The 15,497-nt window shown below is 36.7% G+C and overlaps 3 protein-coding genes across 4 annotated transcripts; 2 read left to right on the plus strand and 1 right to left on the minus strand.

Moving 5' to 3' along the window:
* Positions 1-553: 553 nt before the first annotated feature.
* Positions 554-6,417, minus strand: nipsnap3a (nipsnap homolog 3A (C. elegans)). The gene is made up of 6 exons (XM_053484509.1): positions 6,265-6,417; positions 4,717-4,927; positions 3,886-4,047; positions 2,601-2,750; positions 1,484-1,570; positions 554-944 (listed from the first exon to the last, which is right to left on the minus strand). Exons 1-6 carry the CDS (start codon positions 6,340-6,342, stop codon positions 868-870), a joined length of 765 nt encoding a protein of 254 aa, XP_053340484.1. The 5' UTR covers positions 6,343-6,417; the 3' UTR covers positions 554-867.
* Positions 6,418-8,015: 1,598 nt separating this feature from the next.
* LOC128517990 (probable pancreatic secretory proteinase inhibitor) lies at positions 8,016-9,199 on the plus strand. The gene is made up of 4 exons (XM_053491095.1): positions 8,016-8,067; positions 8,703-8,734; positions 8,821-8,933; positions 9,154-9,199. Exons 1-4 carry the CDS (start codon positions 8,016-8,018, stop codon positions 9,197-9,199), a joined length of 243 nt encoding a protein of 80 aa, XP_053347070.1.
* Positions 9,200-10,290: 1,091 nt separating this feature from the next.
* On the plus strand, positions 10,291-13,129 carry thg1l (tRNA-histidine guanylyltransferase 1-like). Of its 2 annotated transcripts, XM_053484446.1 has the most exons (6): positions 10,291-10,693; positions 11,644-11,820; positions 12,054-12,223; positions 12,342-12,430; positions 12,646-12,753; positions 12,860-13,129. In XM_053484446.1, exons 1-6 carry the CDS (start codon positions 10,506-10,508, stop codon positions 13,019-13,021), a joined length of 894 nt encoding a protein of 297 aa, XP_053340421.1. In that variant the 5' UTR covers positions 10,291-10,505; the 3' UTR covers positions 13,022-13,129. The 2 variants fall into 2 exon arrangements, with proteins under 2 accessions (XP_053340421.1, XP_053340430.1); XM_053484455.1 differs by lacking the exon at positions 10,291-10,693 and having other exon boundaries at positions 11,754-11,820; positions 12,149-12,223.
* Positions 13,130-15,497: the final 2,368 nt, after the last annotated feature.

The following is a 15,497-nucleotide window of genomic DNA, read 5'->3' on the forward strand; positions in this document are numbered from 1 at the left end:
CATACCAGCACATATACATACACACATATATAGAGCATCTGGCATACAATTAAGTGCATTAGAGTACTGCTACATGTAAAGCATGACCGTACATTTTACAGATGTCTGGTGCTGGTTAATACGATGACAACTACTAAAGAAAACTTAATGGCAGAAGAAAACAATAATGGTTATTGGTTACAAGTCAAACTGGTAACACGTCCACCAGATGTCTCTGTGGCTGAAAGATTGGGATTTGGACAAAATTGTTTTCTTCGGCCGATAACATTTTAACTTGAAATTGTAAATATGTTTCACTAAAATTGTTTTTTTTATCTTGTAATCTTTCCTTCACAAAAGATCATATTGTGTAAGAAGCAAGTTTATGAAAAATGATGAAGCCCTCCCAAAAATATCTAGAACACTTGATTTCCTTAAACAATAGTTGTGTATTGTCAAGTACTATTTGTAATCTGAGGCCAGCTGTAAAAAAAATCTGACATGCCTGCTGTGCCTTGAGACCAACCTGCTTTGCAACCTTTGCACTTTTGAGGTAAATGAAAATTTTATAAAAAAAAAAGAGAACAAAACACATTTTGTTCAGTGATGGACATGTATTTCAGAAATATACAGTAGAAATGTTATGTAAACCATGACTACTAAGAGAAATGAATGCTATGGAGAAATTTAGGTAAATGACACCCAGAAAACAATACTGTAGATGCTTATTGTCATGCCATACATGTTCATGTACATATTGATAAACGTAAGCAAAACACTTAAAAAAGTCCAGCACACACCTGTCAGAATCAGCCGAGAGTTCAGTGCTCAATGGATCAATAGATGGTAAGAATTGATCATAGGTTGTATCAAGTCAGCTTTAAATGTTCACTTGAGAGGAGAGTAAGAACAGGGAAACAACAGCTTGCTTTTCTGAGACTCCAGGTAGGCTACACTCTGCCGCACTGTTGAGAAAACACACAAATAAATATATCCAAGATCTCAACTCTTCTTATAGAAAGTGAATAGGGTTTCTGGAAGTATAAATCAGTCTGTGTTAATATATTTTTTCCCCTTAAACTCCTAATTAGAGACACTTTATATTCCTTAGTAAGCAGTGTCAGTAGTCCCCTGAAGAGTTTCAAGTTCAAGTTCAAGTAGGCTTTATTGTCATTACAACCATATACAGTTAGTACACAGTGAAACGAAACAACGTTCCTCCAGGACCAAGGTGCTACATGCAACATAAACTTACAACATAAATTAACAGAGACACTAAACTAGCTAGCCAAGAGGCCTAGTTAACTGGCTAGCAGAGACAGGACAGAGAGACCTAACATAAATTACAACATAAATTAACAATAACTAACTAGCTAAGTAACATTTTTATAGACAACATAAAGTGCACGTGCAAATGTGCAAACAAGAGCAAGTTTATGTTTTCTGTAATTACTTGCCAGGACAACCAGCAGGAAAGGACATGTGATGGAGAGAAAGAGGTTACCTGCAGACACAACCCTAGGATCACTGTGGGCTTTGTGTCTTATTGCTGCCCGATGATCTGCGCTCTCATACCACCATAGAACATGCACTGCAGGACACACAAAGATAATAGTTTACACACAGGACACCTTTATATGAAATCAGTTTAAAGGAGCACTTTGTGATGCTTAAAGGGTTTTTAGACTTCAATATAATTCAACATCAATTAAAGATAATTTTTCTAGCCCGGAAATTAGCTCTGTCCCCAGCAAAACAAAGCAGCTTGGTTCAGGCCACTTTAATTAAAAGGCAACTAAGTTTCAACAGCAGGGTGGAAGACAGAGCAAGGGCACCTTGTTATCCTTCTATTTCTGATTTGCTTTGTATGCACCAAAGGTCTCTTAAAATTACAAACTGTTCCTTTAATAGAACAGATATTTCTAAATATCCCTAAAGAAAAAAGTTGACATAAAAATTCAGCAAAGATACAGTAGGACCTCAAGCCAAAATGTAATCCTTGATGGCTAGTGTTGGGGAACTTTACTTTTTAAATTTTGTAATTGCATTACAAAATTACTGTCATTAAAAAGTAATCAGTTACATTACAGTGTTACTTTCTGATAAAAGTAACTAGTTAGAGTACTTTTCCTTTTCTGCAAAAAATAAAAACTCCTTTGTGATTCCATGCATGTTGTTTTAGTCAAGACCATTATAATTATTCTATCATCATCACTCAGCAAAGTTTGTGCCTAACACCGCTTCCCACTGCGAGTCAAACCGCATAGGTGAGATAGGGGTATAACGGCAAAAATAACAGTGGGGGGATACCTATAGGTCAACTTTCTCTCTCTCTCACACACACACACACACACACACACACACACACTCATAGACATCCAAACGGAATCACTGTTGTCTGGCTCACAGATTACATAAATTGTCTGAATAACGGATTACATTTTTGCAAATATAACTAAATAACTGAATACTTAAATTGCGGACCTAACGTGTTAGATTACTCATTACATCAAAAAAGTAAAGGACTCTAACGTGTTACTTTGTAATGCGTTACACCCAACACTGTTGGTGGTACAAAAACAGATTTTGTGGATGAAATCTAAACATTTACACACACTCACCTCTATTGAGCAGTCCAAACTCAGTGTGAAAAACACCCACAGGGAGAGCATATCCTGGAGCTGCATGGGTGCCCACTGCCCCCTGAAAACTTTCACCCCACACAGCAGGGCCTCCAGGTTTCATCTGGAACGACACCAGCTCGTAGACACCTGGGGAAGACAAGACAGCATTTTATTTTCTGATTGAACCAAACCAAAACCTCAAATGTTTGGAGTAGCAGTATTTCCAATACAATTATGATTGATACAATACTAAAAGTTTGACATAGCTATTTTTTTCTCTTAGTCAGTAGGACACATGGAAAAGAACCATTACATTAACTATAATGCACATATTTAGGCATTGATGCCCACATTCTCATGAGAGGTCACTGTACAAACAGGCATTCCTCTACAGATAAATGGGATGCTTACATGTTTAACCTTAATCCCATCCTGTCTAGACACTATTCACTTACTAGACACCAACACATTTCAGTCTGTCTGTCTGTCTATGAATTTATTATACCTCTATCAACAAAAAACTAAACGCTGCTGTCAGCAGTTTCTTAGTCAAAACACTTTTTAAACCATCAACATTCAAACACTTCATTTGCCGTTCTATTTAGAAACCAATTCCTCTTGAAGGAGGAAAAGAGTTTTTGTTAGATTTTAAGCTTAAAAACAAATATCAATTATTTATTGGCACCTTACCAAAACAATCAAAAGATGTTTAAACATGATGTATTGTCAAGAGAGCTGTGTATCACAGATAAGACTGTCGATTAGATTTTCGGGCATTGTGGTTTCCAATTCAATTTAACAGCATAAATGGTTGATTTCCCTCAAGCAGCTACAGTAGATTTCTTACAAGGTAAAGACAAGCACTAAATTTAGGTATTATTAAATAAATATAGAAATGATGATAATGTTTGTTTAAATGTTATGTCTTGTATATAGCGATAATGTTTTTTTTCCTGCCAATCTTCTGCTTCCCACACTAGTCCATTAGGTGGTGGTATTACACCAATTGCCATAAACTCAAAAGAAGAGGACGAGATACTCTCCCAAAAACAGAGTACTTTCTAAGTACTTTGCAAAAGATTTAAATTTAGATTTTCCTGCAAAAGCCATGGTTTGTTTTTAAGGAATTAAAAATTTTAGACCATGTAATACTAAAATGTAAATCAAAAACTGATCCATCAACTCAATTAACTGAATCAACCAATCACATTTTCAATTTAGTCACATAGCTCTAAGTGCAAAACAGACAAAAATGTATAAACTAATCAAATTTTATTCTTACCTCTTTCTTTAGGTGGTTTCTGAATCTTGCTCCAGGGCACCAAATATGTTACTTCATTATCCTGAGAGCTCAGCATGGGCAAAGCTTTCGAGATGTACTGCTCCATCCAGGTAGGATCCTGTGCCAGTGCTGCCCGCACTGCCGCCCGATGAGCATAGCTCTCTAGGATATATGTGAAAAAATTGTTCTCATCACCATGAGAACACTATGGACACACTGAAGCATGGTGGTAGTAGTGTCAAGTGGTACAGGTAGTAAAGCATTTCATCAGCAGGGACAGTTCTTATCTTCAATAGACATTAAAAGATTACTCTTTAAACAGACAACAGACCTCTAAGCTGTAACTAAGTGGATCAGATAAAATTTTTTTGCCAATATGTGATATGATTTTATAATGATTTGAATATATAGTATATAGTAGAAAATATTAGTTACTGCAATTTGTGCAAAACATAAAATATGTGACAAGAGTCATTTCATCCAAACCTAAATAATTCTTTTGATTGTGTAAAGCTGCTTGCGACAATGTTGTTAAAAGCGCTATACAAATAAACTTGAATTTAACTGAATTGGCAATTCTACTATACTTCATTTCTCTGTGAATTTTAAATGTGAATGGTCTTTCCCAAATTTTGTTTCAGGAGCTTGGAGATCTATTAAGGCTGATCTATTAAGGCTGGAAATATGGTTTGTAAAACCTGCATAAAGATTCAGAGTCTCCCATATAAAACCACAAAGGATTTTAAGCAGTACATTGATATTGGATTGCAGAGTTACTGGAAGTACTGAGAATCGCTAAAGTCACACAAGTCATGTCGAAATTGCTCTTACCATATTTCCAGATGTGGAAGACCTGATTAAGGCCTCCATACTCCACGCTCCAATAGCCCAAGAGCTCAGAATGTGCCGTGCGCAGTTGGATCTTTTCACTGGTCAGTTTGTGAAAGGCTGTGTTCAGGTGTGGTTGAATGTAGTAGGTGCGAAATTCGTAGAAGGTCCCATGTTGCTGCTGTGGTCCTGTTGAGATGAATGCCCTGGAATGCTGAGGAGGGAAAAAAAAACACATGATATCACTGATGATCACTAGTAACATACAGCTTAAATTCTTTTTGCATTTCATTCATTCATTCATTCATTCATTCATCTTCTATGGTGCTTAACCTTTGAACAGGGTCGTAATTAACCTAATCTGTATGTCTTTGGACTGTGGCACACAGACCCGAGGCAAAAATGAAACCGTCGACCCTGGAGGTGCAAGACAGTGCTAACCATTACACCACCATGCTGCACTTTTGCATTTCATCAAATCCTGAAATTAAACCAACACCATCTGAGATAACATGATGACAAAATGTGTAGCGTTGTTTCCACTGCTCCAAGATCCCTGCTTTGATCATAAGCTCAGGTTATTGTTTGAGTGGAGACATGTTATGCCCATGTGAATATCCTGAAGGTTTTCCAGTTTGAAAAAACATGCTGGAAGTTGCACTGGCTACTCTAAATAGTCTCTAATTGTGAAGTGTGCGCTGAGGTGATCAACCGGCATCCGATCCAGAAAGTATTCCTGCCTGAATCACTGCGTTCCTGGCAAAGGAATCTCTGAATCCTCCATGACCCTAACCAGTAAAATGTGGACCCTGAAAATGAATGAATGAATGAATGAACTTGATCAGCTTGGGTAAGGGGCGGCACAGTAGCTAAGTGGTTTTGGAGTTCCCAAATTGCCTGTAGTGTGTCAATGTGTCCTACAATGGATTGGCACCCCATCCAGGGTGTACTGCACCTCATGCCCTAAGTCTCCTGGGATACTGTAGGCTCCAGCCACACTGTGACCCCTTACACAGGATAAAGCGGTATAGAATGTGAGTTAGTGCGTGAGCTTGGGTAAGGAATAAATAGATGTGTTTATTTTAGTCAGGCCTTGGGTCAAGTCCAAGTTCAGTCAACACCACCTGAACCTTGTTGTCATGTTAATTATAAACCCAGGCATCTCTGGGCCTCATACACAGTAGAACAAAGACCATGCTGTGTGGTATTTAAAAAAGACTGAACGTTCACAAAAAGTAACTAAACGTGTGTGTGTGTGTGTGTGTGTGTGTGTGTGCAAATACAACTGTCATATTGTTAGTGTATCTGCATTAACCACTGTTAGTGATGTTTGTTTCTCATCTAACCCCAAACAAAACAAACTCACAAGCCGAATAACTTTATAAAAGCCGTTTTCCCTCCTCCTACCTGACATGGAGGATTTAGTGATGAAATGCTTTGTCATGTTCCTATAAACCTGAATCATTTATAAGCCAGTTGCAGTCACGCGCGCGCACTCTGCTGAAGTAAAACCGGAAGCTTAGAGTGAAACACACACTATAAACAACTAACCTCGCGTCCTGCTTTGCAAAAGATGACGCTGTCCGCTTGAATAATCGCTTTTCGAAGCGCATTTCTTATTTTAAACATGACTGGTCCACTAGTGCAGCACTCAAACACTCCCTATCGTATACTGGAAGTTCTACGTGCCCTCGACCACGGATGGCTGCGTCCCAATCCGCACACTAGTCTACTAAACAGTACGCCAAAGTAACAGCCTAAATAATATTAAATAGGTTTATAAGTAAATTCCAGCATGCATTGAGTAACGCGTTTTCAACTGGAAATGCATTAAAATAACTGTGACTTATTAGTCACTCACACTAACAATGTTTAACTTTGCATTTTTAGTGCAGTACTTTGAGATTTGAGACAGAGCAGGTTTTCCCAACTAATCCTAGAGTAATACGGAAGCCGAAAAGTCAAGTTCAAGTTCAAACATAAAGACTTCTACACTGCATAATCACACAACTTTGGTCATGGAATAACCCCTTTTCCAGGACATCCCTGCTTCAGCATTAATCAACCAATCAGCTAATTATAAACCCAATTAACACAGCAGGAATAATATTTAAATTTCCAGCAACAGGTTTGTGCATCAAGAAAACTTAGTGTGTGATCATGATTATATTGGACTGCTGCAAACTGGGGTAAAGTCATTTTCTCTGATAAATCTACTTTACATTTATTTGGGGCATCCGGGAAAAAAAGCTTTTCTGGAGAAGAAAAGGTGACTGCAACCATCAGTTCATGCCAACAGTAAAGGATCCTGAGACCATTCATGTGTGGAGTTGCTTCTTAGCCAAGAGAGTGGGCTCACTCACAGATTTGCCTAAGAACACTGCCATGAATGAAGAATGATACAAAAATATCCTCCAAGAGGCCATCCAAGAGTAGTTTGGTGTCAAACAATACATTTTCCAGCATGATGGAGCACTTTGCCATAAGGCAAAAGTAATACTCTGGGAACAAAACATCACAACTTTTGATCCATGCTCAGGAAACTCCCCAGACCTTAATCCTATTAAGAACGTGTGATCAATCCTAAAGAGATGGGTAAACAAACAAAAACCCACTTATTCTGACGCATTCCAAGCATTAAATATGCAAGAATGAGCTGCCATCAGTCAGTATGTGGCCCAGAGGTTGATTGATACCATGCCAAGGCGAATTGCAGAGGTCTTGAAAAAGAAGGGTCAACACTGCATATATCGACTCTTTACATAAACATAATGTAATTGTCCATAAAATCCTTTTACACACATGAAATGCTTGTTATCATACTTCAGTATAGCATAGTAACATCTGACAAAAAGATATAAAACATTTAAGCAGCAGACTTTGTAAAAAAGAATATTTGTGTCAACTTTTGTCCATGGCTGTAAAGGGCTTCAAAGTTGTGCGCTCATACATCTCAGCAGTGTAACCTGTATCAGGGTGTCAAAATCACTTGCCTATGCCAATTTTAAGGATGTTTTTTACGCAACTGCATTTTGGACTGTGTTCAGCAAATTTACTGGCTAGACAGAATGTTCATCCCTTAATAAAGAGAGGGACAATAGATAGGCTCTGGTGTCAGGTAGAATGGGGTGGGGCAGCCTGGTGTCAAAATATCACCATCTCTCCATAAATAACCTGCAACAGGTGGTCAGCATCACAACATCTTGTTTTATTTATTAATAAGGCAAAGACCTGAGTTATCTTGCAAACAATTTAGCAAAGCAAATCTGTCAAAACTTCAAGATCTCAAACAATTTCTCATCATGACAAAGACAACATTGTTAATGGTGTGCCTGATTCTCATCTTTTCTGTGGGTAAGTCTAGGTCTTGATGAATCTGTTATAATAAACTGTTGATAATAGTTTTACACAGTATTTATGTACATATTTTATTTATAAAATGTTAAATAAGAATTTTCTTTTAGGATTGCAGCTATTGTTATATAATTATTTGCATAAGTATTTAATATATTTTACATACATTAATGTACAAAGTACTTCCTTGGTTAATATTGTCAAAAGTAAACTGAGACTAATTGTGACTATATAATTTATGGCTAACTGAGGGCTGGGATAAGTTCTCTCTCTCTCTCTCTCTTTCTCTCTCTCTCTCTCTCTTTCTCTCCGTCTCTCTGTCTCTCCTTTATTTTCAGTAGTAATCTCATCATTTCACATGAGTTGTTCACATGTTTATTATTATGATTGTACACCTTATGACTTAATTGCTGTTTAAAATGTGACAATGCATGTTTATGCATCATATTTGCAAATTTCACATGCCCAATAAAAATATTTTTATATAAGATTAATAATTATATATAATTAAAAATTAATAACATAATTTTTAAACAATCCTTACAGAAAAATTCCTATTAAATGTTTGTATCAAATTGTTTGACCTAACATTATATGATTGGATAATGACATTTTTTCAAATCCTGTTTCTTCAGATGCTGAAGACAAGTCAAACCAGTACCGAAAGGTAGAGTAATAAATACCTGCTAAACATCACAGCATAATTATTCATTTATGACTCTATACAGCTTTTTTTTTTGTTTAATTTCATAGCCTGAATGTGGGGGCATGAGTTTGACTCAGGCCTGCCCTCTTAACTATGCTCCAGTATGTGGAAGTGATGGTATCACCTACGCCAACGAGTGTGCCCTATGTGTGCAATGCCTGTGAGTACCATCACACATGACACTAGGATCTACCAGATTATATTAAAAGAAAGCACAATAGAGACAAATATATATTATTATTATTATTATTATTATTATTATTAATAATAATAATAATAATAATAATAATAATAATTGTTCAATAATCAAAATCAGCTGTCAGAAAATGAGCTAATGATCTTGCAATGCTGCAGTTGTAACTGATTGACTATAATTTTAGGCAAACCAACACAGACATCATGATTATGAAAGACGGCAGCTGCTGAGGAAGCTGTGTACCTCCTTTCTTATATAACTTTAACTTCTTCTTTCACTTCTGCTTTTCTATTTACTACATTCATGTAGCTAAAAAAGAACTTTGAACATATTATTGTAAACATATATCAACTGATCAGCCATAACATTATAACCACCCATATAAAATGGAGAAGGGGCCTCTTTGCAACTAAAACAGTAATGTTCAGACAGCTTTCTACTGGAACCAGCATTAACCTTTTTCTCAATTTGAACTACAGTAGCTCTTCTATTGAACCGGACTGCACAGGCCAGTCTTCACTCCCCATGTGCATGTCCCATGACCCTGTTGCCAGTTTACTGTTGCTCTTACCCAGTTGTCTAGGCACTACAATTTGGCTCTACTCAGTTGATGTGGCTACATTTTCAGTAACTTGTTACAATGGTGGCTGGAAGTGGGTGGGATATATTAGGCAGCAAATTAATCTTCTTATCTAAAAGATTTGTTTTGATTTGTAGGAAGCAGAAAAATGGGAGAACATTAAGATTTGAGTGACTTTGTCAAATTGAGAAAAAGGGTAACAGTGATTCGAATAGAAAGGTGTTAGTCAGAACACACAGGTCATTATTGTTTTGGTGGCAATGATGAGACCTACTCAGTATTAGGCAGGTGGTTATAATGTTTTGGCTGATTAGTGTAGATACGGGGCATTGCTTGTTTTTGGAAAATACTGCTTATAATACATAGAGAGCTTTATTATTAAAAATCATGTTTTATTAGAAATGTGTGTATTGTGTGCTTATTTGCGTGGATTGTGTGTTACTGTATGTAAACAGTATGGTGTAGTGATTTGAGGTAGAACACTGCACTGATTCCTTGGTATTTTTAATGAGGTAAAATCAATGTTTAGCTTTTCTCCTAACAAAACAGAGTACAGATGCTACTCGGCTTTTTGTGATACTTTCCCTGATCTATTTAATTTATTTTAACCATTGCTTTTAAATAACCTAAGTGCAACAAACGTGAAAAAACCTTTACTGGAGCCACGTTATACGAAGCACACAATGCGGAACCATGTTTTACACGCGTGTTTCAGTACAACCGCACAATCTGCCGGACCAATACAAACGACGCTCCCGCAGTCCTCATAATTACCGCATGTAACATTCGGAGTGACGGGGCAAATCTCACAGACTAGGGTTCATTCTCAGACTGCATCTAATGATTATGTACAACATCAATGTAGTTTTGTCAACTAGTTCCCTTTAGCTAGGTGAACTACGACTTACATGTGGCTACTAAGAGCTTTGCAGGATTCTGACTTCAGTTGAAATCCCATGCTGAGTCAGGTCTCTGCGTTCGTTGGAAATCTAGCGATAAAAAGCAGCAGACGCCTGGCTCCGTTTTGCACAAGCTGTGTGATGGCGAAGAGTAAGTTTGAGTACGTGCGCAGCTTTGAGACAGATGACACGTGTTTACGGAACTGCTACATCGTCGTTCGACTGGATGGCCGCAATTTTCACAAGTAAGTGACGTGACTTTACATTGTGATGGTACCTCACAACCTCCAAGATGTCAGCGCTTTATTAAGAAGTAAACATAGGAAAGTGTGTTACTAAATACAAAAAAACCCCGCAAAAGAATCTTACAATTCGTAAACTTGATTAATTTGGCTTTCCACTGGCGTAAATAAGTTTTGAACAGCTCCCGGGCGTACTTGCAAGTGCTTTGTATGTCAATGCAGAAAATTTTTATTGTTCTGTCTAATATATCCTACCCGCTTCCAGGAGCCTTTGTAATGAGATATTGAAAATGTAGCTACTGTGGGAAGGGCCAAATTGTCATGGCTAGACAGCTCCTCATCCCTCTTTTGCACTTTTCTAAACCATCTTAATCAGGCTTCTCTAATTTTTTACCCAAACTATCCTACCCATTCCTAATCCTGTCCATTCTTGTCATTCCCAAAGCAAATTGGAGCTTCCCAAGCTCCGCCACCTCCAGCTCTGCTTCCTGTCTTTTTGTCAGCGGCAAAGTTTCCAAACTGCTCATCCTTTCCCACGCATAGTGTGTTTAAATCGTCCTCTAGCCCAGGGGCTGCCAAACTAGTGGTTGTAACCCCATGTGCTGTAAATATGCAGCGTTAGCTCTTTATAGTGATTGTTTTTTAAATCCTGTGTATTTGTAGTTGGCAAAACAATTTTATACCTACAAAGTTCATATGCTAAGCGATCCTAATAAAGGAGACAGTAAGTATAGTATGCCTAAAACCAGAAAAATGTGTATAAGTATCTGTAACGTTAATTGTGTACTAAATAAACAATTAGTGGCATCATGTGATGTGTTTATGTTGCTTAAAGCTTTGTGATAATTAAGATTCTTCTGGAGGTCTCTCTGTTATCAGGAGGATATTATTATTGTTATCATTATTATTAGTATTATTATCCTAATTTATTATGAGGGACTCTTTGCTTTTAGGTTTGCTGAGCAGCACAACTTTACAAAGCCCAATGATAACAGAGCGTTAGGCCTGATGGCTCGCAGCGCACGATCTGTCATGGAGGATCTGGAGGACATTGCTATAGCTTATGGACAGAGCGATGAGTTCAGCTTTGTATTCAAGAGATCAACTAACTGGTTCAAAAGAAGAGGAAGGTAAACTTAAATCTTGAAATTACACAAAACAGTTCTAGCCTAAACAAAGTAAAAAACCATATTCATGTATTTATATGTTTAATAAAATAATGTGTAAATGCTGCAGTCCTGGTTGAGTCATGTAGATCTAAGATTTCATTTGAGGATCAGTGAATTCTTATCACATTCTATGTGTATGAAAATGCTATTACTTTCACTATTAAATTTATTTTCTCTATTTTTATTTTCCATAGTAAACTGATGACCCATGTGGCATCACAGTTTTCCTCCAGCTATGTATTTTATTGGAAGGAGTATTTTGAAGATCAGCCGCTGCTCTATCCTCCAGGCTTTGATGGCAGAGTCGTCTTGTATCCAACCAACCGTAATCTAAAGGACTACTTAAGCTGGAGACAGGCTGACTGTAAGTGAGAATTTTTTTTCCTGATTGACAATTTATATTTCTCTGATCTATATATGTTTAGCTTTTGACCAAATGTATGTACTCCAATTTCTGTTATTTATTTGCAATTAACTTGCAGGTCACATTAACAACTTGTATAACACTGCCTTTTGGACACTGGTGCAAAAGGGTGGACTCTCAACAACTCAAGCAGAGGAGAGACTAAGTGTATGATTTACATTTAGGTCAATTTTAGAAAGTGTTCTATTCATTTGTGGCAATTAACCAATCTTTGAGTCTTTTAAAATTCAATATAGTATTTGCCTCACATACTGTAATCCATTGTGTTGTGTGTAAAATGTGATCATATGTATACAATTATAGATGTATTTTTATTTTGGATTTATTTTAAATATTTTAGTATTTTCTTTGTATTGTTTCAGGGAACTTTGTCTGGGGATAAGAACGAAATGTTGTTTTCAGAGTTTAATATGAATTACAACAATGAATCACCTCTGCACAGAAAAGGCACTACACTGATTTGGGAAAAGGTACATAGCCATAATAAAAAGCTTGCCAATATGTGAGGTATTACTTTGCCTTATTCTAATCTTGTCTTGTTTGTTTTGATTTTTTTAAAACCTGAACACCCTACAGATTGATGAAACATCGACTAAAAGAATCACATTGCCCAAAGAGGGAGAAAAGGAGGTCACTTTTACACGGAGCAGAAGAAAAGTTACAGCTCATAACTGTGATATAATTGGAGATTTGTTCTGGGAAGAGCATCCTGATATTTTAGAGGTAGACAGCTGCTGAGTATTATAATGGTGAGAAGACTGAAGGTGGACTAATACATTCTATATTGGCGAAACAAACAGACTGATGTAAATATTATTTCCAGAAAATAAATGGTTTTAAGATGGAGTTTTTTTTTGTTTGTTTGTTTGTTTTTTGCCTGGTACTGATTCATTTGACAGGTAAAAAAAAGTGCCTCACTCACTGTACAATCAGTATGTTCCTGTGCTTACTTGTTCATACAGGGCTCTACTCAGGTTAGAAACTATTTTGGTTATTAGTCTGGATATAAGGGAGAACCTGCATCTCAGCTCTGCCACCACAAGGTAGCGCCATGTAAATGCAAAAATGCATTTAAAAGTTCAGCTGAGACTCATTTAAAGCTTTCACAGTCCTGCTGAGCTAAATCAAGCTGCTATCTTTCAATGGTATGGCATATTTAGTATAAACCTAACTCTTTTCTTTCCTGGTAAGCCATACACAGCCAAGTTGTTAAGAACTTGCAATTATTGCTGTTATACGCATGTGCTTTTCTGCTACATAGCAGTTGCCTGGGTGTGTAGAGAAAACATGCAGCATAGTGTTTTTAATACTCTCACTTTTTTAAATTGTTTGGCAATTTTCATAATCAATCAATCAGCTGCTTTATTAAAATGTACAGTAAATCAGCTGATCACGGACTAGAATCAAGGCTCGTCCTATCAATAATGTATACAGAACTGTGCAAAAGCCATGAGCCACCACTCGTTTCTTTATAAAATTCTTAATTGATTTATGTTGATTAAAGTAAAGGGCACAAATATTTTACTGCAAAGTGCCGAAATATAACTGGTTTATGTAACCACAAGCATTCAGCATCACCAGCTGGTCATCTGTCATCATCTGTACCTGTTTCTCCCTGGTTCATGTTTAAGTTAGATGGTTTTATGGATGAATTGTTCATAGGTTGCATAGGACACTTTTACCTAACTGGGGCAATGCATCTACCAGTATAAAGGAAACTTACACAGCAGAATGTCCATCATACAAAACTATGTAGACAGTAACCCAAGATCATGATCGGACAACACTGCCACAAGATGGAAGTGTTGCTTAAATAACCAGAGGTATAGCACTGAGTAAATTTAGTTTAAAATCTTTGTATAACACAATGTGTTGGCTTGATATATACTATATTGCATTACAGCCATACATTGAGTTAACAATTTTGGTCATACAGTATGTAGATCTTTTAGTTTTTAATATTTATTTTTTTTAATAATAAAAATATTAATTGTTTCTGCAATTAATTTCATTTTAAATGAATAAAGAATTATTTAATGATATGTTCCAAGTAAATGATGTTGAATATTGGTTTAAAAAAATCATATACTGAATCCTAAATGGCTCATAATAACTTCTTATATTAAGAAGCCTAGTAACTGATACTGTTATTAATTATAATTGATATAGTTTTCTTTAACTTAACTTGATCATATTGTCTGTCTTTAACACAGACGTAGTTTGTGTCTTTTTTAATTATATTAGTATATAATTTTCTACAGAAGGATGACTGAGGAATTCATCTTTTTACACCATCGCTTCAACTGCTGCCATTTATTATGCTGTGGCTGAGTCTAGTACCGTCCTTACTGTGTTATTAATGTAGAAGCGATATTTAATGAATAATGTCTGCAACACACACTGGCTAACAGTCCAGAACTTTATAACCTAATTGCTGGTTCCTTAACTCAGTTCTGCTGCTGATTCACACACATTCAAATCTTTATTGAGCTAACAACACAAACACACACACACACACACACACATGCACTCACAGAGAAGATGGATGATCTCTTCTGGTTAAGAAATCCATTCTGTTGCCACCTCAGCTCCCTGAGGTAGAGAGGATGAATATGTAGCCTCATCTCCAAGGTGAGAGCGCAGAGACGAGGGACTTGGGTGACTATATTTGGCTTAAACCTTGTTTTTTTTGCCTATGGCCATAGCAGGCATCACATTCGTTTGGCCTCTCAAACAGACAAATAATAACTGTGCAAAGGGAATTTGTGCAACTTTGAGAGGAGATAAAATAAAATAAATTAATTTGGGTCTGCGAGTCTCAGTCACTGGTATGTAGGCGTTTCGAAGTGCACTGAGAAGTATTATCTAGGCCTAAGCGTGATAATATGTAAAGCTAATCTTTGAAGATTACTTATTTAAAGTATTTAAAGTAGTTTTTCCGCGTTATTGAAATGTTTAATTAGTTGTCAAAGATTTTCTCTCTTTCTCCCTACACACATATTAGGTACGGAGTTGTTTTTCAATAATAAATGAAGGTCTGTATTAAGTGTTACCTTAAGCAAATCATAATCAAATAGAATTTAAGATTTTAATTCAAAATATTGCGGCATATTGATGGCTTAGTGGTTAGCACTGTCGCCTTGCACCTCCAAGGTCCGGGTTTGATTCCTGGCCAGGTTCGATTTCCGTCTCTGTGTGCATGGAGTTTGCATGT

This window comes from Clarias gariepinus, chromosome 2 (assembly GCF_024256425.1).
Source record: "Clarias gariepinus isolate MV-2021 ecotype Netherlands chromosome 2, CGAR_prim_01v2, whole genome shotgun sequence".
Lineage (NCBI taxonomy): Eukaryota > Metazoa > Chordata > Actinopteri > Siluriformes > Clariidae > Clarias > Clarias gariepinus.